Source organism: Gekko japonicus, unplaced genomic scaffold (assembly GCF_001447785.1).
Source record: "Gekko japonicus isolate JY-2015 unplaced genomic scaffold, Gekko_japonicus_V1.1 scaffold1482, whole genome shotgun sequence".
NCBI classification, from domain to species: Eukaryota; Metazoa; Chordata; class Lepidosauria; order Squamata; family Gekkonidae; genus Gekko; species Gekko japonicus.
In genome coordinates, this window is record NW_015169822.1 from 119,529 (window position 1) to 145,295 (window position 25,767).

A 25,767-nucleotide genomic window follows, 5' to 3' on the forward strand; every position below is an offset into this window, starting at 1 on the left:
GAAAAGTAGAGGTAGTATGCCACTGCCTTCCTCTGCATAGTAAGCCTGGTTTTCAATGGTGGTCTCCCATCCAAGTACTAACCATGGTCAACCTGGCTTAGCTTCCAAGCTAGGCTGGGCAAATTCACACAGGAGTAAATTAGCACCCGCAAAACTCACAACATTTATTTCAGCACAAGTGTTCAAGAATCAGTGCTCATTTTTTCAGATACATTTCTCTTCCTTCCTTTCATTTTTATTTTCTTATCACAAGCGCATAAGTACATCTCCATAATGACTAAGAGCACCTGTCCTGGAACGGGTCTTTATGTAATTAAATAAGACTGTTGATTAATTCTTGTAATAGTAATAATAGTGGGCTGCCCAGTCGCAACTGACTCCTGGCAACCCTAGGACCAGGGATTCTCAAGGCAAGAGATGAATAGAGGTGGTTTGCCACGGCCTTCCTCTGCATAGCAACCTCAGTCTTCCTTGGCGGTCTCCCATCCAAGTACTAACTGCGGCTGATCTTGTTTGGCTTCCAAGCTCCAACAAGACTGGGCTATCAGGCTGCTGCACAAACAGCATATAATATAACACACACACACTCCGCATCATTTAGTTCTTCTTAAGTAGAAGAGCAGATGGTTCTTCTAAATGAACAATATGAATCAATAAATAGCATGAGTGCTATCTGATTTTTTAGAGATCAATGAAAAGAGCTGAGTTCCCACTAGATTTTCAGCTCTGAAGCATCTGAAGCAGAATCTTAGCAATTTAGCTAGTTTTCCAATAAATTAAAATTACCCTCCTATACTCAAGACTAGTTTCTCTGTAACAGTGATTACATTTTGATTCCGGGATTCTTCATCTGTTTCTTGCTTCACTATTACAACTGGGAAATCATAATTCTCGCTTGGCATACCAGACTCTTGCTTTATTCTGATAGGCTCCAACATGACTACTGGGGGTTTCTGGGTTGAATCAGCACCTGATGGTCTGCTAGAGGAGCCAGAGCTATAAAATGAAGATGCAGTGGGGGGAAAAAGAAGAAAGATGATTTTGACATGTCTTCATCTTCTGAAGTAGGACACAACACCACTATTTCAGATAGGAATATGAAGTTTATGAGAATAAGCTCTTTATTCTACAGGGTTTTTTAACCTTTCGATGATTAAACATTGTTTTTAAATTGTTTTTTTTAAAGGTAAATTACAAGAACATAAAGAGTTTCCCCCAACTCTGAACTACACAATTCAAGTATTAACATGTCTGCTATAGCATAAGAAACATATAGCAAAGGGTCACAAAGCCTTAGCTAACACCATAAAGAAGCTTTCCTCCTACAGTTCTTTGACCAATGGACCAGAAATGGGGCGTGGGGGAGGTGAGGGGTGGGAAGGAAAAACAAGCATCTGAACACAGAAGATTCTTTATATATTATAATTCAGCTTCTAAAGCAATGATTTGCCCTCCTTGCACCAAGCGAATTTTAAAATTTATACCAGCCCAGATCAATTGATCCTCAAAATCTCCCGGTGACAAGAGGGCTGTCCTCTGATTTAGTCTGTCAATATCTGCTTTTCATTTTGCTTAGGTGAATCAATTCTAACATACTCATATGTCCTAATTTTCTGGTATTTATAGATCTGCTCTGGCTACGCAGTATATTCTATCCTTCCATTAATATACCAGGACTCCTAAGATATTTTGTAGTAGCCTCACCTCATGTATACAAAGCTCACTTCACTCTTACATGAATCACTGATAATCAAATGCACATTCATTGAAAAAGGCTTCCTTTCCTACACAGTCTGCTTACCTGCCTCTGCTTCCAACGCTGGAGGCACTGGGTGAACGAATTGGAGGAGGAACACCAGAAATAGAAACTGCTCCTAAGTCATCAGTGAAAAATAAATTAGAAGCACATGTCACGCACTTTCCTTTATATTCTAAAGCTTCTAGCAGTTTGATCTAAAGATTCAGTTCACTATGTTTCTATTTTCACCTTAATAGTCAGGGAGTGGGCAGAGAAGTCACATGATGACACTTTCACGCTAGATCCCTTCCAGTCCGGCTTCCACCCAGGCCATGGGACGGAGACAGCACTGGTCGCCCTCACAGATGACCTCTGGAGGCACCTGGATTGGGGCGGGACGGCGGTGCTGTTGTTGTTGGACCTGTCGGCGGCGTTCGACATGGTCGACCACCAGCTACTGGCCCACTGCCTCACCGACATGGGGATTCAGGGGCTTGCCTTGCAATGGCTTGTCTCCTTTCTTCAAAGTCAGGGACAAAGGGTGGCTCTTGGGGAGCAGCTGTCCCGAAGGCACCCACTAATCTGTGGAGTGCCTCAAGGGGGGGGTCCTTTCCCCGATGCTATTTAACATCTATATGCGCCCCCTTGCCCAGATTGCCCGGAGGCATGTCACCAATATGCGGATGACACCCAGCGCTATCTCTACCAGTCTGACTCTACCCCGGAAGACCTGGACCGGGTGTTACAGGAAGTGGCTGGATGGCTTAGACTGAGTCGACTGAAATTGAATCCAACGAAGACGGAGGTCCTGTGCCTGAATCAGAGCGGATCGGAGGTAGGGATCCCACTACCGGCCTTCGATGGGGTGCCGCTGCTGCCAGTGCCGAGGGTCAGGAGTCTGGGAGTGTTCCTGGGTGCTTACCTAACAATGGAGGCCCAGGTAGCAGCCACTGTCAAGGCAGCCTTTTACCATTTCTGGCTGATTAGGCAGTTGGTTCCCTTCCTTGAATGCAATGATCTAGCAACAGTGATCCACGCAAAGGTCACCTCGAGGTTGGACTACTACAATGCTCTCTACTTGGGGCTGCCCTTGGTAACTCTGGAAGCTGCAGCTGGTGCAAAATGTGACGGCCAGGCCTCCCTATGTGGGAGCACATCCGGTCTGTGCTAAAGACATTGCACTGGCTGCCAATAACATACCGGATTTGCTTCAAGGTGCTGGTTTTGACCTTTAAAGCCCTTTATGGTCAGAAACCTGCCTACCTGAGGGACCGCCTTTCCCCATATATTTCCCAGAGAGCACTGCGATCAGGGGCACAAAACCACTTGGCCCTCCCTGGCCCGAAGGATGCCAGGTTGATATTGACCAGGACCAGGGTGTTCTCTTTGGCAACTCAGACTTATTGGAATGAGCTCCTGGGCAAGAATCAGGGCCCTGCGGGACCTTTCACAGTTCCACTGGACTGTGAAAATAGAGCTCTTCTGGCAGGCATTTCAGTAGGAACTGCACCTTATCAGCTATGCCCTGGGCTAATTTTATCACCAGCCTAAGCCACCCTTAGGCGGCACCGCGGAATGTGTTCTTAAATGCACTTTATTATATTTGTACCACCATTGGTATAGTAATGGTTTAAAATTGTTTATTACGTATTTTATACCGAGACCTATATTGTTTTATTGGTTCTTATGTAAGCCGCCCTGAGCCTGCCTCGGCGGGGAGGGCGGGGTAAAAGTTAAAGTAATAAATAAATAAAATTAATAAATAAATGATGGGAGCTGAGGCTTAGCCCCTCCCCCTTGCAGGTACAGTTTTAAAAGCCAGAGGATGATGGAGGCATGAGCCTTTGGCAAGAGTCAAAGTGCTCTTGGCATTTGACTAACCAACTGAGATCCCACTGATATAGACCAGCGGGAGCAACATTAGACTACTGCTGCACATGCCCAGAACGAATTGGCAGAAGCAATTTGTCGCAACAGAATAGGTGGACTTTTCAGCACCTGAGCTCTCTAGGCCCTTTTTAAATGTTTGTTGATTTGACTTAAAAGTCTTTTAATGGTTTAGTTCTTATTAGGAAAACAGTTTTAGAAATGGTCAAATCAAAGCACATGAATAGCCCTGGAGGATGCTATCTGATGGCTACGTCTAAGCAAAGTTAAGACTTAAATACTGTGAGGATGACCCTAAAAAGCTAATGAGCAATAGGTTTGACCTTCTTTGCTCTGATGTTCCAGCACCTTTTTCACAAAATATTGATGACTGTTTCAACTCTAGCGTCTCCTCTAACCCAGACTATTTTCTAGGAGCCCAGAAGTCAGAGCACCATATTTTAGCAGAACAAATGATTAATTGATAACACAGCCCATTAACAATGAAGATATACAAATCAAGGGAAATAAAACATTGTGTGTACCAAGCCCCCTTTCCTACAGGAGAGAAAGGTGAGGTGTGTAAGGGACATCTCTGGATAGAGGAGAAAACTGTTCTTGGCAGCCTCGCCTTCAGGAGCATGCTACCACTGAGCCACAGCCCCCTCCCCACTCAATCATCAATCTCTTGTTTTTGAAATCAATATCTAGTTTTTGTCTAGCTTGTCCTCTCCATCCTTCTAATTATTTGTCCCATGAAACTCTATTTCAGTTGCACATGGGTTTCTTCTGTCCTCTTGCCTCTCCTTAAGCACTGAGATCCTTTACCCTTTCATTTACATTATAATCTTTCATTTACATTATACTGCTTTGCCTATCTTTTTTCTGAGACTTTCCCCTTCTGATAACGATTTTCTCATCCAGCAAACCAGCACAAGTATTCATTTATGATAATGGCACTTTATCTAATTCTTCTTTTCCCATTCCTATAATTTCTTATTTTGTTAATCTGATGCACTTCCACAGGGCCTGCAAGACAGAGCCCGTTACGCCAGGCCTATGGTTGAAGGCAGTGATGGTGTCCATTCCGAATTGGCCTCCCTTCCTTCTCCCTTTCTCCTTTCCTTTTTTCCTCTTCCCTTCCCTTCTTGCCAGATTGATTCTAGGATATTCCCTTCCCTCCCAGGATAAGGAGCACCAGGTTGGGTTCCTTTTATACGCCATCTAATTGTTACTGTTGTACTGTAGAACTGTTTATATTTTAACTCTATGGGTTGTTTATGAATGTTGTTACCTGCTCTGAGCCCTGTTATACCGGGGAGGCAGGGCTTATAAACTGAAATAATAAATAACAACAACAACTGATGGCAGAGAGCCATTTGTTTTTACTCAGTATGGGGTATACGAACTGTATGAAGAGACGCAGCCCTACCTGAAAGGCCTGGAGATGGTACAGATGAATTTGGGGACTGGACGGTTTTGCGGGAAGGAGGTTTGGATTGGCTCTGCTCCAAAATTGCATCTCTCCTTACAATGTTATCCAGGGAAATAGTTCCTGAACAATCAATCTTTTAGAAGGGTGAAAGAATGTAAATTAGGTAGAAAATACTTATGTCCTTCCTTAGAATTTCATACACAGTAAATAAATAAATAATAAATAAACCTCCCTTAAAACTTCCACAGAAGTAATTCTTAGAATTCAACAAGCTAGGAAAATGATACACAGCCTATTTTACAAGAAAGCCATCAAGTTTCCAGCTCTACCAGTGCAACACATATTCACCAAGGCGAAATACCCATCTTACATCAGGAAGAGAAGGCAGCGTATAGGAACCAGTCATCGTCGAAGTCAGATCTATCATGGGTGGAGCAAATGTCTTCCCATCGTACCCAGCAGCACTATTAATAGTGGGACTGGAGGCATTTGAAGTGGTACTGCTGGCACTTGAGGGGGCAGCAGAAACTTGCCCACTGTGGATTTGCCACTACAAAAGAATTACAGACATGTTAAGCAGAAACAATCAATCACAAACATCAGTAGTAAAAGAACTGGGGAGAGATGCAATAGATCTGGTTTTAAGTCATGTTTCTGTATTGTTCACCTGATAAGGCTAGAATAATAGGGCTGTATAAATCTGAGAAGACTTAGCAAGTTAACTTAGTTTCATTCTGAGATCAGCTTGGAGAATTTTTCTTCAACACCGTGTTTACTGGGTCGTACTGAATACAAATGTGCTTTGTCTACTCCACCCACCCACCCCATTTATTTACAAAATGTATGCAGATCTTTCTGCCCTCAACTAGGTGGCTAACAGATTAAAAACATACAGAATAAAAACATGCCTTAAAAACCATACAGAAACATGAAAACAACAATTCAAACACAGGGCAGCAAGGAGGTATCACTGAAGGAATGCCAGATGAAACGGGAAAAATCTTCACCTGCTGGCAGAAAACAGCAACAGAAGAGGACAGGCAAGTCTCTCTCTGCAGAGAAATTTCCAGAGTTTGGATACCATGACCAAGAAGGCCCTTTCCTGGTTTACCACCCACCTAATCTCAGAAGTCAGGGGCACCTGAAGCAAGGCCTAACAAGATCATAAGGAAGTAACGTGGTTCTCCAGGTGCGCTGGTCCCAAGTCATTCCGGGCTATAAAGGTCAACATCACCACCTTAAATTGTGTCTGGAAACAAATTGGGAACTAGTGTAGATAGCCAAGACTGGAGTGATATGGTTCCTACGGTCCACTCAATCAACATCCTGGCAGAGCATTCTGACCCAACTGAAGGTTCCAGTATACGCGTATAGCTCCTTCTGCAGATTCATATAGGTTGTTGAGAGATTGTATGGAAACATATCTTAAAACGGCTGCATTCTAATTCAGTCAGAAGTTCTCTCTATTTTGTATTTACGTAAAATTATACACAGCGTTCCTGATTTTGTTCCCCTCTCTTGTAATACTTCTTCAACAAACAGAAGAATCCAGGAGATTGGTGTAGTTGTAGAGGAGGGACTGCAAATGATATAAACAGCTTACCTGTTTAATAGCCTGCTGTGCCAGAATGCCATCTGCAGTGGATTGGGCCTTGCAGCTGGGTGTGGTACATTCTGGTTTTGAGGCACTCTCATTGGCTGACTAAGAGGACCTGAGCCATTTGATTTGGGGCTGTGATTCTGAAAGTTAACCAGACGTGGAGGGGGCTGCTGGAAAGATAAAACAATCTTATCAGCTAGTTGGTTTTCCATGACTGTTGCTGAAACCTCACAAGTTGTACATAATCTACATAATTTACACAATCTAATATAATCTACAGAACTGGATAGCCAGTGTGGTGTAGTGGTTAAGAGTGCTGGACTAGGATCTGGGAGACCCAGGTTTGAATCCCCACTCATGCCACAGAAGCTCACTGCGTGACCTTGGGCCAGTCACTCTCTCTCAGCCTAACCTAACTCACAGAGTTGTTGTAAAGGTAAAATGGAGGAGAGGAGAATAAGAACATAAGAGAAGCCATGTTGGATCAAACCAATGGCTCATCCAGTCTAACACTATGTGTCACAGTGGCGAAAACCCAAGTGCCCACAGGAGGTCCACCAGCAGGGCCAGTACTCCAGAAGCCCTCCCACTGTTGACCCCCCGAGCACCAAGAATACAGAGCATCACTGCCCCAGACAGGGAGTTCCATCTAAACCCTGTGGCTAATAGCCACAGATGGACCTTTATCAAATCTCCTCTTGAAGCTGTCTATGCTTGTAGTCACCACCACTTCCTGTGGCAGGGAATTTCACATGAATTACTCTTTGGATGGAGAAGTACTTCTGTTCTAAACCTATGATGTAAATTGATCTTGGTTCCCACTGGGAAGAAAGGCAGGTATAAATGAATTAAATAAATAAAGCAAACTGTGTGATTTATCTTCAGAATAATACAATGTAGTCTAATAACACTATTTTATAAAATACTAAGCCAATATGCAGCAGAGGTACCTGCGCTAAACTCCCTCTCTCTGGAAAAATCAGAGGGACCCGGCAGCCCTAGAAGCAGTAAGACCAGGGTTCCACACCTCATATTGGTCTGGCAACGGCAGGCAACAGGGAGCCAGAAAACGACTCCATTTTGAACGAGCCAAGTTAGATCAGGAGGAACCGAGTCCAGTAGAAGGAGCATGTACACAGGACCTCATGATCAGCCAATAATTAACAAAGATCTTCATCAACGTACTAATCCTTAAATCCCATCTCCTCTAACCCAGGCACTAATCTGGGTAAACTGAACTGTCTCCTCGAAGTCATTTCCAGAAGTCTAGCACTCTTCCCCAACCAACATCAAGCCAATGATATGTAGAAAGACAAACACTGGTGAAACCAAGCATCCTGCACATACTCAATTGTAATCCGGCTACTCATTACACCCCAGGCCAACCCACCCCAGGCTCCCCAAACCACATTTAAACTGGTACTCTGTGCCTCAATTTTTGTACAGGTCTTAGGTGCCATAAGAGTGTATCCTCAGACACTGTCTGAGCCTGTGACATTAACTGCTGGTCAGCTGTATCTCCTTTCTTCCATATGGTTTCTGGATCGCCAGGATCAGGTGAATATGCCATAAAAACCCAACCCTTCCTTGTCACTATCGATTACCTCTCTGTTTCTTAGCTCTCTGTGTGTGCTGATCTATTGTTATTATTCTGCATGAGTCAGTAGTGTGAACCTTGCATTTTTCTAATAAAACTTTAGTGATTCAACTGAAAGGTCTCTTTTGTCCATGGGTATCTCTCGCAATCTGACCCTCGTATACATAAAGTAAAAGAACCCTGGTACATGTGTACTGCCTGGCATGTCTGCAATCAGACCTAGGCAACCCATGTAACACAGTATGAAAAAAAAGATCTCACAGAGACAATGAGTGTCTAAGAATTCTAGAGAGGGCACAGCACTTTCAGGACAGAAGCAGTAGACACTGGCAATGATATAATATGATCCACAAGAATAACACACAGTCCCAAGACAGTCTGGTATGAAAAATATACAGATGTGTGTTAGATGCCCACAGAACAATACAATAACAAAAGAGACTAGATTAAAGCCATAATTATTCTGCATGAGTGAGTAGTGTGAACCTTGCATTTTTCTAATAAAACTTTACTGATTCAACTGAAAGGTCTCTTTTGTCCATAGGTATCTCTCGCAATCTGACCCTCGTATAGAGTAAAAGAACCCTGGTACATGTGTACTGCCTGGCATGTCTGCAATCAGACCCAGGCAACCCATGTAACACAGTATGAAAAAAAAGATCTCACAGAGACAATGAGTGTCTAAGAATTCTAGAGAGGGCACAGCACTTTCAGGACAGAAGCAGTAGACACTGGCAATGATATAATATGATCCACAAGAATAACACACAGTCCCAAGACAGTCTGGTATGAAAAATATACAGATGTGTGTTAGATGCCCACAGAACAATACAATAACAAAAGAGACTAGATTAAAGCCATATTATCATTTAGTGTCTGATAATAAAAAACAACCACATATTCCCACCTTCATAGAAAAAATACAAAGGCCGATAAAACTTCAAAGAGCAGTCTGCTCCAGACTCTCTCAATCTATATCCCTCTAACAGTCTTGTATCCTCAAAAGCAGTCTGCTCCAAATTCAATTAATCTGTGTCTCTCTTTCAACACTTATTCCGGATATTTAAGTGTTTCAGACCTCTGGTCTTTCCTCTGGAACAAATCTTATATAGGAATCTTACATTCAATCTTACATTCAAGTTGACACTTTCATTGATTTACTTTTCTGTTAAACTATTTGGGCAAGGTCTCTAACATTTAATGATAAGAGAATGGATATTCAAGACGCGTACAAGAGTTACAAAACTGGCTAGATTACTGTTAGTTTTTGTTACGCACATTGTTACAGCAGTTAGATACTATTGGCATAAAAATCAATTATGTATTAGTTAAATTATCCCCCATGTATGTTATGTATTTGTGTTGTATATTTTGTATGTGATGAGTATTGATTTGTCTTATTGAAAATACTTAATAAAATGTATGTCCCTATTGGGGCATATAAAAAAAAATATCTATTTGGGCAAGGTCTCCTCACTTATTTCCAAGCGTGCTGATGCTGCTGCCAAAGTCAAATGGACCAACACTATGCCTCCTATATTCCTATACAGGATTTGTTCCAGAGGAAAGAACAGAGGTCTGAAACACTAATTTACCTGAGGTGGTGGTGGAGGTGGAGGAGTCTGGTGCATGGGCCCTGCAATTCGAGGATTTGGGAGACCCACGGGACCCGGCCTCCGCTGAGCCTGCTGCTGCCTCTGAGCCAGGACCTGTTGCTGCATGTGCTGAAGCCGCAGTTGAGCTAAACTGATTTGTGTCGGGAACTTGGATAGTTGATTGGAAGGTAAACCGCTTTGTGGCTGCATGTTGGGTTCCATCACAGGGCTTTTAGGCATGAGTGGTGGGCTCTCATTGTCTTCAATTACAAGAGAACCTGGATAAAAAATAAGTCCTTCATTGTTTACACGTTAAGATTTGCATGACTTGTGCCCTTTTCTGCCATTAGGCAATGACTTCTGACAAACCATTCTTTTTGGCATTAATGTCATGGCCAGGTTTGTAGTCTGAGAAGTTGTCTAAATATGTTTTTATCCAGCCGCTCTAGCAACACTAGTAGTCAGGGGCTGAAGACATATTTCTAAAAAGTACATAATGCCTGACAGACACCCTCTTATAGCACCAAACTCTTAATCACTTTCACATAGGAAAACAAATGCCCTACACACTACCACTCCCACATAGGAAACTGCATGTACTCTGCATACATGCAAACATGAGTGACAATTGAACTTGACCAATGTACCTATGAACATATTGTGTGAAACTATAACCAGCTGGGACATCCTGCCACATGTGTACACAATTTATGCATTCTATCTATGCAAAATAAACACACAATTTTCTACATGGAAATAGGGTTGCAAGCCAGGAGCAGTGGTGCAGTGGGAGTATTTGGGGGCAGAGACTGGGAGACATGATGTCATGGTATTGCATGACTTTCCAGGAATTTCCCCAATCTCTATAGTAAAACCATAGAGATTAAGAGGATTCCTAGAATGCTGCATTCTCCACCATTCCCCAGTTTTGCTCCATCTGCTCTATTAAGTGAAGGCAGTGGCTGGAGTAGTGGTGGTGCAGCAGGCAACCTGCTAAGTTTTCGTAGAAATCATATTGCAGTGCAGGAAATCATCCTTACTCAGTGAACAAAACTGAAACTCAAGATAAGCAAAATAAATATTGAAAGCATGCACATTTGTTCTAAGAAGGATATGAACATCACAGAACAAGAAGTTAGCACTCAAGCGTTCTCTAACCGCCCTCAGGGTATTTAAAAGAATCAACAACAGTTTATTCTAATGACAGACACATTAAGTTACACCAACAGTTTCCCTACTAATAAAATTGAAAACAAGAAATTTGTCATACCTAAGTTGAAAATATTTTGGGCCCAGAAGCTAGGATCACAGTGAAACTGAATAGAGGTGTTGGACACTGGTAAGGCATCACACCTTGCTCTAAGGAGGTAGCGCAACCGATATGTGATCTAGAACAAAATCAAGAATACTGTATTAAAGTTAAACTTTCAAGATTTTTCTGGATGCTACTAAACGCTTGGGGGGAAAACTATAAACTAAGAACCAAATCCTCCCCATCAACTTTTCTTTTATTGAGAAATGAGTCTCTCACTACTATTGCATTCATCTAAGCCTCTGGCATCTTGTCTACCATCATACGGAGGAGAGGAGAATAAGTGTGCCCTGTGATGGAACCCAACATGCAGCAAGAAGAGGAGCACACCAGTCCAGATCTAATTTTAGAACTTCAGGCACTTCCAGACCAGCGACTTTCCCTGACTTTAGTTGGACAATCAGTTCTTCTATTTCTTCAGATGTTACAGGTGACCACTCAGGCAGGTCATCCAGGGAGAAATCAGGTGGTTACATGGCACATGACCACCCCTCATAAAATAAGGCTGAGAAGTATTGGAACCAGGTATGCGGGGAGATAACGGGGTCTTCAATGCACAATGATCCTGAAACTATGCCCCAAAATTGTCTTGATTTATTTAGAGTAATAGCTTGGAGTAATGTTCCCACTGGTTATTAGTGTAATCATTTCTCTTCTTTGTAATAAGCTGTTGAAACTGATTCTTAAGGGTATGTTAGTGGCAGAACTGAAGCTTTAGAATCCCTATATTGACTATAAATGTCATGTGGAATAATTTTCATATCTCTACATTCCCTATCAAACCAGGGATCTGTAAGATTCTTTGTTGTTAGCTGCCCTGAGCCCATTTGGGGAGGGCGGGATACAAATCCAATTAAAAATAAATAAATTCTTCCCCATTTTATTCTGCGCATTATGTTTTTGACTTAATGAGTCTGTGATATGGGATATTAAAGCTCTATAGGCTTCAATAATTTCCAGTGGCTCATCTACAATGGTTATAAGGGTTCTATAATCAAGGAGAGATTTAGATTTAAATAGTTATTGGAGTTTTTTGGATTGAAACTGTATCTCAGTAATATTTCATGGGAATACATATTACAGAAAATAAGGAAGTGGGACTGTGGCGTACACTTCGAAACGATGGTAAAAGCCATTTACAGAAAGCACTACGCGAAGGTGATTATAAATGGAGAAGTGACTGCAGACATTGAAATTCAGAAAGGAACGAGGCAAGGATGCCCGTTATCGCCTTTACTATTTATCTTTGCCTTAGAAACATTAAACGACTCCATAAGAAGAGATCCGCAAATCCGTGGCCTTAAAGTACAAGGAGAAGAATTTAAGTTATTAGCATACGCGGACGATATCGTGTTCATAGTGGAAGAACCAGTGGAGACAGTTTCTCATTTATTAGAGCTAGTTAAAAATTTTGGGGAGGTAGCAGGTTTAAAGATTAATCGAAAGAAGACAAAAATAATAACAAAAAAACTGCACAGCTAACATAATATTAGAGCTGCAACGATTAACAGGGATGGAAATAGTGCAAAAATTTAAATATTTAGGAATAATAATCTCAAGTAAAAACACTACGCTCATAAAGGAGAATTATGATAAATTATTGGAGGAAATTAAAAAAGATTTACATCGCTGGAAAAATATACAGTTATCACTGCTGGGCCGTATAGCAACAATTAAAATGAATATCTTGCCTAAATTCCTATTTCTAGCCCAAAACATACCGGTGTTAAGAAACTCACAGTTTTTTGCAGAGCTGGATAAAATTACCAAAAAATTTATTTGGCACCCCAAAAAGGCCAGGATTAAGATGAAAACCTTACAGGACAAAAAGGAGAGAGGGGGATTTGGTTTACTTGACTGGAAATTATATTATCAGGCCGCAGCATTGGGTTGGATTAAAGACTGGATTTCCTTCAATAATATTAGGAATCTGAGTTTAGAAGGACATGACTTAAAAATGGGATGGCACGCCTACTTGTGGTATGCGAAGAATAAAGTACATTATAATTTTAAACACCATATACTGAGAGGAGCATTGATGTGGGTGTGGAATGGCATTAAAGAAAAACATTATGCAAGAACACCAAGATGGGTATCACCGTTAGAGGCATTCATTAAACTGTCTCTTGTTAAGGTGTGTGATAGAGAAAGTTATGATACGCTGTTAGACGTGAACAACAAGCTAAAAACACGAGAGGTGTTGTCAGACCTATATAAGATCAAATTGTCATGGTGGGAAATAGCACAATTACAATCCAGGTACTTTAAGGATGAGAAAGTGGGCTTTGAAGATGGTAAATCAGTTAGATAAAATCTGGGCATCGAGCAGTGATAAAATGATACAGAGGATATATAAATTCCTTTTAGAGGATCGGATAAAGGAAGATGAAACTAACAAAATATGGGTAGCATGGGAAAAAGACATAGGACACAAGATAAGTATAGAAAGCCGGGGTAAAACGTGGAAATCAATAAAATTTATCAGAAGTGTTAACTATAAAGAAAATATACTTAAAATCTATCATAGATGGTACTGGTCACCCGATAGGATAGCTAAATGTAATCCTACACTTAACAGGAATTGTTGGAAGTGTAAAAATAATGTAGGCACATTTTTCCATATGTGGTGGCGGTGTGTAAAGATTCATGATTTTTGAAAGATGGTGCAGAAGTTAATCCTAGAAGTAACTGAGATTGAAATAGAGCTATCTCCGGAAACGGTGCTGCTGAATATGTTACCTGAGAATGTTAGTTGGAAAGATAAGTACCTGATAATTTATATAATAACGACTGCAAGGATTTTAATAGCCAAATTTTGGAAACAAGAATACATACCGAAACTGGATGACCTAGTGCATAGGTTATTAGAGACGGCGGAGATGGATAAATTAAGTTTAGTTCTCCAAGGAAAGGATGAAAAAGTATTTACGGAAAGATGGAAGCGTCTGTATAAATGGATTAATGTAGATGTATAGTAATAGACTCCATAAGCGATATGGATGAAATATATAGCATGGAAGTATGTGTTTTTTTCTATATTATGAAAATGAAAATAAAACCTTAAAAAAGTAAGCGATATGGATTAAATATATAGCATGGAAGTATGTTTTTTTTCTGTATTATGAAAATGAAAATAAAACCTTTTAAAAAAAGAAAGGAACTGTATCTCAGAAAATTCTAGGCAATAAGTCTGACTCATCATCCAGGGTTGGAGCAAGGAAGGAGGGGTCTAGAGAAAAATTAAGTTTAAGAATTAGAGTTAAAGGGAAATGATCGCTAATAATGTAGTCATCCACAGAGAAATCTGCAGCATGAACCCTTAATGAAGGAGAAACCAAGATATAATCGATCACACTACAGCCTCTTCTTGATGCAAAAGTGAATTCACCAGAGTTAGTAAAGTTAATTAGGTTGTTCAACCAGATTCTATTAAATTGAGCACAAAATTTAGCAAAGGAAATGCCTAAAAGATTCAAATTGATTGTCCTTAAGAGTGTCTTGTAAGGGACAAGGAAAGTGAAAGTGAATCATCCTGGTCAACTTCTAAGGCCTTGAAAAACATTTGATGGTCACTACCCACCCTTGCATTAAAATCATCCACGAGAATTATTTCTGCAAGGGGAATTTTTCCCCAGTTCCTCCATGAGAGCTACCAGACAGCTCCAATCCTGGAGGGAAGTTGGGCTCCCTAAGGAGGAGGGTATATATACATTTAAAATAATTAGGGTGAGTTTACCAAGGTCAAACTTAGTAGCTTGTACCATGGAGCTACATGTCTGTAAAATAATTAACTCTGATTTGATTGTTGGGGAAGGAGGATTTGTAAGTCAATCAACCATAATAAGTTGTTCTAAAAATTGTTAACATCATAGTCAATGTTCCCTCTAAGCTGAGTTAGTGTGAGCTAGCTCACAGTTTTTTAGCCTCTGGTTCACACATTTTAGTCTTCGCTCAGGAAGGATGGCTCCAGAGCAAACTAATTTATGCAGTAGCTAAATCACTTGCTCACAACTTTAATGCCAGTAGCTCACAAAGGAGACTTTTTGCTCACAAGACTCCACAGTTTAGAGGGAGCATTGATCATAGTGTACACAGCCAATATCAACACCACCGGACTTATCCTGAAACCAAGGCATGGCTTATAACCATTAAATACTGGTGGCAATTACACTATAATTTTGAACCTCAGAGCCTTACCTATCAAATGCTTAGGATCTAAATCTTCAATTTGGCTAGCCTGTATTGAAAAAAAATTACTACTATTGGTTTATCCCTAGACTTATCATCTATGCTTTCGCAATTGGATGCATTCCAAATGATTAAATGCAGAATTTCGGCTATTGAATCACAAAATCTATGTAGTACGGCTAATGAAACTTGCTCTCCTTTGAGTCTGGAGATTCCATTAGTAGTAGGTCACATGGCTCCGTATTTCCATCATCTGCAAATTCCACAACAACACAGAGCTTTTTCTTTGGCTAGATTTAATGTTACGCCTTCTGCAATTTTATACAGAAGATTCCAAAAGGTAGCATATTCGTCCACATATTGTCCCTGCAATACAGATAGCATTCAAACAGTTTCACATATTTTCTTTCATTGTCCCTTTAATGTAGATATTTGTTCTAAACACTTAAGCCCTATCTTGGTAAACAAGATGGGACTTTCCGATTCCTCTAAGGTCCTTCATCTTTTGAATGACTTCTCTCGTGATATAACTAAGAAGATGGCAACTTTTTTGCAATGTGCTATAAAATTTCACCATGATAAGCTTGAGAAACAATCCACACACTCACGTTGTGACCAACATAACAAACATTTCTAGTACAGGAAACTCCAGAATGTGATATCATGAATAAGTTTCTAAGACATGATAATGCACTGCACATTATGAGGAAGCAAATTCGCATTCGCCTTTAAGGGTTGCTCACTAAGAATCCACAGTGATTCTCAACCCACTGGCAAGTGGACTTAACATGCACTTCTGCAAAAGTGTTTGCCACATTCATAATGTACGCTGTCTCAACAACACATAAACATCTTTTGACCTACTACCATGTTAACACTATGAGCAACAGTGACAACAGCAGAGGTTGGCTTCTACCAGGCCCTTAAGCATGCTTGATGTCCTGCATCCTGCTAACCGCACTGTCTTAGGGCTTCAAAACATATCAACTTGCCATGGCTATGGCCATCCCAGACAAAAGTGCAATAGTTCTTTATTTTTACCAGCCGTTTGCTGTATAATAAAGCTGTGCTGCTACCACTGGAAACCGCCCATTTAGAAAAATTCATGACGTATTCCAGCTGCTTATAAAGCCCTGCCACTTCCTGTTGTTGCTGCAGAAGCTTCATCCGGTGCTCCTTAGCCAGACACTGCAAAGGTAGAAAAACAAAGTTGTGAGGTCTCTGGCTAAGATTTGACACAGATTGCGTGGCCGTGCTCCATTTTTCAGCAAAAGCACAGGAAAAGTCAAATCCCAGAAAGTGACAAAAGCCACTAACTCAAGTTGCTCTACTTCAAATGATCAAACATGAGAGCCATTAGCTTTTTAGAACTAATTAGTATTCAACCATTACAGCTACCTAGGTCACCCTTGCCACCAGTGGGTGCTTCCCACCATCACTTAGCTGGCCAGCAGGAGGGGAAATGGCAGGAAATGGGGGGGGGGAGATCAAAAGCATCCTGACATGCTGGCATCACTGCCCAGAAGTATTTCTGTAGAGCTTTGTCCAATTGCTAGAAAGTCCTTGGCATCCCCTCATGACAGGCTTACATCACTGAGCACACAAGGAATGATGTCAGTACATCACTGGCAACGTCATTCCATTGCCAGCAAGCTCCTCCAACATCAAAGGTAAATCTTCTGCTGGTCCAGTAAGGCATTAACCCTAGTAACCCTTGACCTGGACAATTTCTCTGTTTTATAATAAAATTCCAGCAACCAGTGATATAACATTTACAAGGATAATATCTATCAATTGTAATGAGGATTTGGACGTTTCTTTGTTCCATAATCAAATTCAGAGACTTAAAATATTGCTGTTAAATAAATTACTCTTTCTATTGCAACACAGCTACACTTGAATCTTCATGAAATCTGAAACTTCTGTTAAATTCTTTTATACATTCTTTTATAGCTTCATACTCCAGTCAGTAGGGCAGATTCTGATGTATTCGATTCATGAAGCTGTGCCCCACAAATACTAAAAATGTCTGGAAAGCACACTTCTGGGAACATACCAAAAAAACCCCCCTGCTGAGAGTAGTCTAGGAGAAAGTGGAGATACACTGGAAAGTAATCAGCTATTTAGATTATATTATAAAGTGGTCCAGTTTCTAGACATTACTTCAGAAGTGTTTTGACTTCAGAACTGTTTATTAAAAACTCATCTAAAATGTGTTATTATTGCCCCCAAGTAGAGAGGAATTTACCTCTAGCTGATGCAGCAGAGCTTTGCCCTTCTTATTTATTTCTACCATCAATGTGAAAATAGCAACTTTAATGTCCTGTTCTACCAGCTTTTGATTCCGATTCACTTCCAGGATCCTGTACAACAGTTCAAAAAAACAAATGTAGAAACGTTAGTTAAAAGCCTATACGAGAAAGTGGCAGAACTTATTTGAAAGATGATCAAGGAAAATTTAGTCACAGCTATGTTGTACTGACACCTTAGGAAAAAGACACAAATAAAGTTACATTGATTGCCATGAAATAAGGATGCCAGCCTCCAGGTGGGACCTGGGGATCCCCCAGAATTACAGCTCCTCTTCAGACTACAGAGATAAGTTCCCCTGAAGAAAACAGCTGTTTTGGAAGATGGACTCCATGGCATTGTACCCCACTGAGGTCCCTGTCCCCCCCCCCCCGGCCCCCCCCCCCAAACCCCCAGGAATTTCCAACCTGGAGCTGAAAACCTTTCCAGCTGTGCCAGTGCTACAGGTGGCCAGGGGGGACATGGCAACCCTATGGAACTGTGTTGCAAATACATTTTTGCCAACTTGTGCTCACACAGTCTGATTTCAAAACTTGTCTGAATGTGTAAGCATTAATGTTAAAACCTTCCATTTTATAGCTAAAATTAAAATTCCAGATGACTAGCTTCCTTTGTCACTTGCGCTAACAGAAAGCAATCTTATTCTACATTTATTTATTTATTTTATTCGACTTATATCCCGCCCTCTGAGTAATCTTCAAAACATACGTCTCCCACTTCTCTTTTAAAAGGAAACACATAACATAATCTCAGGTGAGTAGCCACTTTGGTCTGCAGTAGAAGAGCAGTAGCAGTAGCACCTTCAGTAGCAACTTAAAGACCAACAAGATTTCCAGGGTATAAGCTTTCAAGAGTCAAAGCTCCCTTTGTCAGATATGAATAGAGAGACCTTTGACTCTCAAAAAGGTTATACCTTGGAAATCTTGTGGTCTTTAAAGTGCTACTGGACTTGAATTTGATCCAACAATCTCTTTTTTCCTTGCATATAATTTTACTTTACTGATTTTAAAGCTTAACTATAAAGCAATAATTTATAACACAACATGCATTAATATTCTTAATTTGAGTATATTATTCACACATTTCTTCTACATCGCCCATTCCTTAGTGTCCCTTCTATACACGTAAGGTGTTTTAGTAAAGAAAGAGTAATTTTTGTCTTAGTGTCCCCCCACCCACAGATTTTAATGTTTATATATATACACATACAGCATTAAGACAAGCAACAAACCATGGTTAGACACTACCTGATCAAACCGGAAAGAGTCTTTGCCCATTTACTAAATCCAATCAAGTGCACATCATCCAAAAAGTGCTATTTTACTAATGTAAAATAAGATAAATACCTATTCTGAATCTGCTCGCCTGTGTATTTTATGTATTTAGTTTTCTCCACCAGCTTTGTAACAAGTGTGTCAATGATCACCTTCTGATTCTGAAAGGCTTCTTCTATAAACTGGTACCTGCAAGAAGATAAAAATAATATACCATGCAAATAGTATCCCACAGGCAACCTTGCTTAAAAGAAATGAAGTGACTTTACAGCACCAATGATTAAAGAAAAATCTGCTTAAGATAATGCAAGACATTATGTTAGCAGGATTATTATTATTATCATTATTATTATTTTGTATATGGTTATTGATTCCAGTTGCATTTTGTCTGATTTACTCAGCAGGACTATCTGTTGCTGTGCACAACTGCTTTGTGAGATCCATTGACAATTTTTATTATGAAATCATCTCATATAAGTGGAGCACAGGAAGGTAATCAAGTAGTTTCAACCGATCTAGAACTATAATGGGAGATAAAGCACAATTTCTAGTATTGTATGGCACACTATCATAAAACCTTGCTCAAGGACAGCTTGTAGACTTTTTACTAACTTTCATTTTTAAAAAGTCTATGTTTTGTAAATGGTGAAAACCAACACAATGCACATAAATGCCATGTCAAATACTTTGAAATTTCAGCTATGTTTCAGGAGAACTAGAAAAATCAGGCTTGTCTGAGAAAGTATAGTAGTTTACTTATCTTTTGAAAATTCATAAAAGCTAGCTTGAAATACACAGAAGCAAGAAAAGGGGAAAGGCTATGGGGGTTTCTGGGAAGGGAAAGTGAAGATAATGGGGGAGGGTAAAATGAGATGCCCCCTACAAGTTCTTGTGGCCCCCTGCTTGTAAATAATAATTCTCTTATGTGAACAGAGCTAGTAGTAAAAGGGAGTGAAGGATCACCCTTAAAGTCATGTTTGTGTCTGCTGCTGAGTTAAGTCTTATCTCTACATGATTTATATAGCGAATACCACTACAGACAAGATACTAATTATTTTTCTTGATGCTGAAAAGGGGTTTGACAGTGTGAAACAGACAGCAAGAGCATTAGAGGTATTTATTCTTGATGGGAAGTGTAAAAGCTGTAAAGCACTTGTGTATGACTACCCATCAGCGAGAATGGTTATTTTTGGTGCTATATCTCTGAAAAGCTTTCTCTTCACAGGTGAAGGACGCTAAAATAAACACACTGTTATCAGGTAAGTAAGGCTGATTGTGCACTGAGCAGGGGGTTGGACTAGATGGCCTGTATGGCCCCTTCCAATTCCATGATTCTATGAAATACCCTTCTGTCATATCTGCCAGTATCATAGTTGTATGGTTATGGGGGAGGTTTTTAATCCCAAATTCTCCCTTACTGATTGGTTAAGTGTACTCGTAGCAACCCTCAAAAGTTTATCCAACCATATAAACTAATTTTCCCTAGGATGTACCAATGTGTACATTCACCTGAAATGGCATGTTAGTAAATAAACAATAATTTTGGTAACACATTCATTTTAATAATAAAGGATCAGATTTTATTTCAGAAAAGAAGATTAGAATTGAGTAATCCAGTTTTTAAAGTAATATATTCAGAATGACATTAAGTTAAATCTTCCTTAAGTCATGGTCTTTCCCCATTTAGGTCTGCATTAGCACATTAGTACTCACAGCAAGTTCAAGTTCCAGATGAATTTAATATTTGAAAAAAGAATAACCTGGATATAATGGAAAATCTGGTAAAGGATAATCAGGTATTGAGTTATAAATATGTGGTCTCAAAATCAATGGACAGACCGCCGTTATTTCAGGTTTTTCAGATCAGCTATTTGATAAACATTAGACGTAAAGGGCCAGGAGAAAAGGGAAAATCATATAATCCAGATAAACTTTTGCTCAAAATGTGTAGTATGAAAATTATTTAAAACAGTATACAGTATTAGCATAATTCCTATGTATACTTTAGACATATACAACATTTTAATAATATTTTTTCTGTTTAAATGTAAACAATTTTGGCAAAACAATTAATAAACTATATTGTATTTAATAATAACACACAGCTCCGTGTTTTCAATGGTATAAAGTAGGACTTAATATCCAAATATACTGGTAGTTCAACCTATTGTTACTGTATGGAGTATTTCTGTCCAAATAATGCACTTTTTATTTACTACATAATTTGGATAATTGCATCATCTTTTACTCTTGATTGCATCTCAGATGGCAAAAATTAACATTAATCTGTTATGGCAGCATCGGGTGCGGCGACTTGTGACTCCTTACTACGTCCTGGTATACTTGCAGTTTTTTAAATATTTTATCTATATGCCAAACGTAACAATTGTACATTCTTATAATATAACTGATATATTTTATGTTTTTAAATCACTTGAGAAGTGTTAGTTTGATTGAAATGTTAATATTGCATATATTTCCATTTTCTGCCATTTTCCCCCCAGGGGGTGGGGAACAACCTCAGGTCTATTTTACTGTATACTACGTCATGATAGCTGGTTTTGTATACAATTATTTCATAGAGAAAAAGGGTTTTATTAACGTAAATTAATTCAGAAATGAGGAGATGATGTGATCTCTTTTCTGTATACCTCAGTGGCAATGACCAATGGCTTACATAGCCTAAGTGTTGCAACCTCCCTCTTTTAAAACTCCTCTCTCTTTGTTTCTTGAGCTGCCATTATACAATGCAAGTTTGTTGGTGAACAGTCATCCCGATGCTGCTATAATTGTTTATTAAAACAAGGTTAATTAAGTCACATTAATGAATTTAAAGTCTGGGAAATGAAGATGACCCAGTAACAAATGTAAATTGAACAGGGTTTATCTGTAAAATGAAATGGGTTGATCTCTTTGAAAGAGAAGGAAGAACAGCACAGCAAAATTCATTCTGGGTGCTAAGGGGAGACTCATTTTCCATGAAATAATATCCACTAGCACTGAGGACCATGGAGGAAGGAACCTTTTAAGCCCCACTGATTCCCAAGGGAGATATGTCTTCCATTCATATGGCATAGGGAGGGAAACCAAAACAACAGAGGATAATGCCAACCTATTCACAAATTTGCATCCTTAAAAAAATCTATGCAAAATATGCAGCCTTTGTCTCAAAGCTATAATTCTTAAAAGAGGAAATATGTTTGACACAATTTAATATATCATGGGAGTGGTGAAGTATCAATCTAATACTAGGGTTGCCAGGTCCCCTCCTCGCTCCAGCAGGGGGATTTGAAGGGCATTCCAGGGTGGGTGGGAATGTCCACAAGCCCCATCCTCAGGTCCAACCCCCTGCCTGGCCACTCCCTCCCTCCTGCCATATTTAAAGGTCTTCAGCTGCTCGGCGGGGACCATGTGGCCCACCGATCAGCTGGAGGACTCTTTAAATCTAGTGGGAGGGGGCAGTCATGGTTTCCCCCAGCTTGCAAAAAGACCCTTTAAAGGCAGGGGGCAGATTGGAGCCCCCAAACATGGAGGAACCCCCACCCAGACCTGGGGACTGGCAACCCTATCTAATACACATATATATGCATCACAAAAATGGCTCCACGTTGTAAAAAGAAGTAAAAGAAATGTTAAATGGACCAATTCGAAAAGAAGAGATAATCTGTGTGATAGAAGATGCAAAATTGGGGAAAGCTCCAGGACCAGATGGATTTACCGTAAAATTTTATAAAAAGCTAAAAGAGGAGCTAACCCCGATTTTTGAACTTTTATCAAACGAAATAAGAGAGACAAAAATGGTTCCGGAAACATGGAAAGAAGCCAATATATCACTTATACCTAAAGAAGAACAAGATTTAACGAACGTAAAAAATTACAGACCTATTTCTCTTCTCAACAATGATTATAAATTGTTTGCTAAAGTGATTGCAGAAAGATTAAAGAATTATCTAAAGGATACGATAAAGGAAGAACAAGCTGGTTTTTTGCCAAATAGACAAATTAAGGACAATTTAAGAATGGTAATTGATGCGATTGAATATTATGATAAACACCCGGAAAAAGAAGTTGGTTTCTTCTTTGTAGACGCTGAAAAAGCCTTTGACAATTTAAATTGGGACTTTATGTTTCAAGTGGTAGAGAAAATGAACATCAGCCAATCATTTCTTAATCTAATCAAGGCAATATATTCTGAACAAAAAGCGTCACTGAACGTAAACAAGGAAATGACAGAACAATTTAAGGTGCGAAAAGGGACAAGACAAGGCTGTCCGCTATCCCCACTATTGTTTATTTGGATGTTAGAAGTATTGTTGGGGAGAATAAGAGAAGACAAAGAGATTAAAGGTCTTAATATTAGGGGATTTACGTATAAATACAGGGCATTTGTGGACGATGTAATGTTTTTTGTTGAAGATCCGATAAAAAATTTACCATTGCTAAGGGACAAAATTAAAGAATTTGGAGACTTGGCTGGTTTCTATGTGAACAAGAGTAAGTCAAAGGTGATGTGTAAAAAATTGACCCAAAAGAAACAACTTGAACTACAGGAAAAAATACAGTGTGAAGTGATGAAAAAAGTTAAATATTTAGGTATTGAATTAACAATGAGAAATATAGACCTCTTCAAAAATAATTATGAAAAGTTATGGAATAAAATACAGCAAGATCTAAAAAAATGGGACACTTTAAATTTGTCATTATTGGGAAGAATATCGCTGCTTAAAATGAATATTTTACCTCGGTTGATGTTTTTATTTCAAACCATTCCGATAGTAAAAGATACTAAAGTATTGAATTTATGGCAGAGAGAGATTTCGAAATTTGTTTGGGCTGGAAAGAAACCGAGCATTAAAATGAAGATTCTATGCAACGCAAAGGAAAGAGGCGGATTTCAACTACCTAATTTTAGACTTTACCATGATGCGGTGGGCCTAACTTGGATGGAACAATGGATAAATTTGGACAATAAGAAAGTGCTGGCGTTAGAAGGACATGACTGTAAGTTTGGCTGGCACGCCTATCTATGGTATGGGAAAAGTAAAATGGACAATTTGTTCAAGCATCATTTTATAAGAAGAGCATTGTTTGAGACATGGACGAGATACAAAAAATTCTTTTTTGAGGCGTGGCCGCTCTGGATAGTACCGGCAGAAGTAATTAAAGCACAGATGAGACATAAAGGAAAAGATTGGATACCATATAGAGACATTTTAAAAGTAGAAGGAAAAAAATTTGAAATTAGGGGGAGGGAAGAATTAAATTTTGAGTATGACTGGTTAAATTATAGACAGATTTACGATTTGTATAAAGCAGGAAAAAAAGAATTTGGTTTTAGAGGGAAAAATAATGAAATACAATCTATATGGATAGAAAAGGGGAAAAAATGATGTCTAAAATCTATAAGGTTTTGCTGAAATGGTATACAGAAGATGAAACGGTAAAAGAGCAAATGATAAAATGGGCAGTAAATATGAATAAAGAAATATCCATGGCATCCTGGGAATGTTTATGGAAAAATTCAATGAAAATTTAAACTTGTAATAATGTAAAAGAAAATTGTTATAAAATGATGTATAGATGGTATATGACACCCAAAAAGATTGCTAATATGAATGAAAATATGTCTAACAAATGTTGGAAATGTAAGAAAAAAGAGGGCTCATTTTACCACATGTGGTGGACATGCGATAAAGCAGTGACTTTTTGTACAGAGGCCCACACTGAAATGCAAAATTTTTTGAAATGTACCTTTATAAAAGGAACCAGAAGTATTACTTTTGGGATTAAAAATGGAAGAAGTAAATGTGTCAAAAAGAACATTGTTATGGTATCTGATCACAACAGCGAGAATGACGGTATGCACAATACTGGAAACAAGACAAAATACCTGAAATATGGGAATGGATAAAGAAAATGCTTTTTATGGCAGAAATGGATAAATTGACAAAGAAACTTAACAACAAAGAAGATGAAGAATTTTTTGAAGAATGGATGGACTTTAAAGAATATATAGAAAAATATTGGGATGTTAAGAACAATTTACTTGGCTTTGATAGTTATTAAGAACAGAAATATGCAAATGAACTAATTGAATAGATAATTAAAAGGTTACCTAAGAACTAGATTATAAATATAAGCAAATAGAAATTAATTGATTAAGTAATAAGTGGAGTGGAGGGGGTGGGAGCATTGCTGGAAGCCTGGGAATGGGAGGGAGGAGGAAAAGGAAAAGGGAATTTGACAAATGTGAAATTATAATTGTGAACATGTGGTAATACCCTGATAATAAAAAATGTTTAAAAAAAAAAAAAATGGCTCCGCATTGTGAACACTACATATTCTCCCTTTTAACATTCTGATACAGACACAAAAAGTCCAAAGGAAATCTACAGTTCCAAACAGAGATCAAAGGGCTAAGGGGCAGGGAGGGAGTTCAAAGCAAAGTTTAGTAGTTATTTCTATCAAATTTAACTGTTAGCAGTAAAAATATACAACTATAAGCTGGAACTACAGATCTCCATCTTGCAGACCTGCTTGACAGAAATAATGGATTAATATCCAGTCCAATACAGGAAGATTTAACATGAAAAAATCTTCTTAGTCATGTAGATGCAGTTTAGTGTTGTACCTATGCTCTTTGTGTTCCAGCAACTGACAATCCCGACAGGTCAACTTGTCACAAGTCTCACAGTAGAGCTTCAGCTGCTCCTTTCTGTGATAAGGGCAGAACACAGGTCGCTGACTAGTTATACCAACAGCCTCTGAAGAACAAAGGAAAAAATCCCATTTTATAATAATTTTGTTACAGCTGAGAAATAACATATTTATGAACACATCTGTTTTCTCACA

At 39.2% G+C, this 25,767-nt stretch overlaps 1 protein-coding gene across 1 annotated transcript in view; it reads right to left on the reverse strand.

Annotated features, from left to right (window-relative positions):
- Positions 1–25,767, reverse strand: part of TRIM24 (tripartite motif containing 24) — a 69,073-nt gene that overhangs the window by 9,915 nt on the left and 33,391 nt on the right. Inside the window, 12 exon segments of the mRNA XM_015417215.1 lie at positions 828–996; positions 1,802–1,874; positions 5,037–5,172; positions 5,410–5,589; positions 6,643–6,665; positions 6,668–6,809; positions 9,832–10,109; positions 11,102–11,219; positions 16,373–16,519; positions 17,580–17,694; positions 18,988–19,104; positions 25,547–25,679. Of these exon segments, the coding sequence (XP_015272701.1) occupies positions 828–996; positions 1,802–1,874; positions 5,037–5,172; positions 5,410–5,589; positions 6,643–6,665; positions 6,668–6,809; positions 9,832–10,109; positions 11,102–11,219; positions 16,373–16,519; positions 17,580–17,694; positions 18,988–19,104; positions 25,547–25,679 (1,631 nt within the window).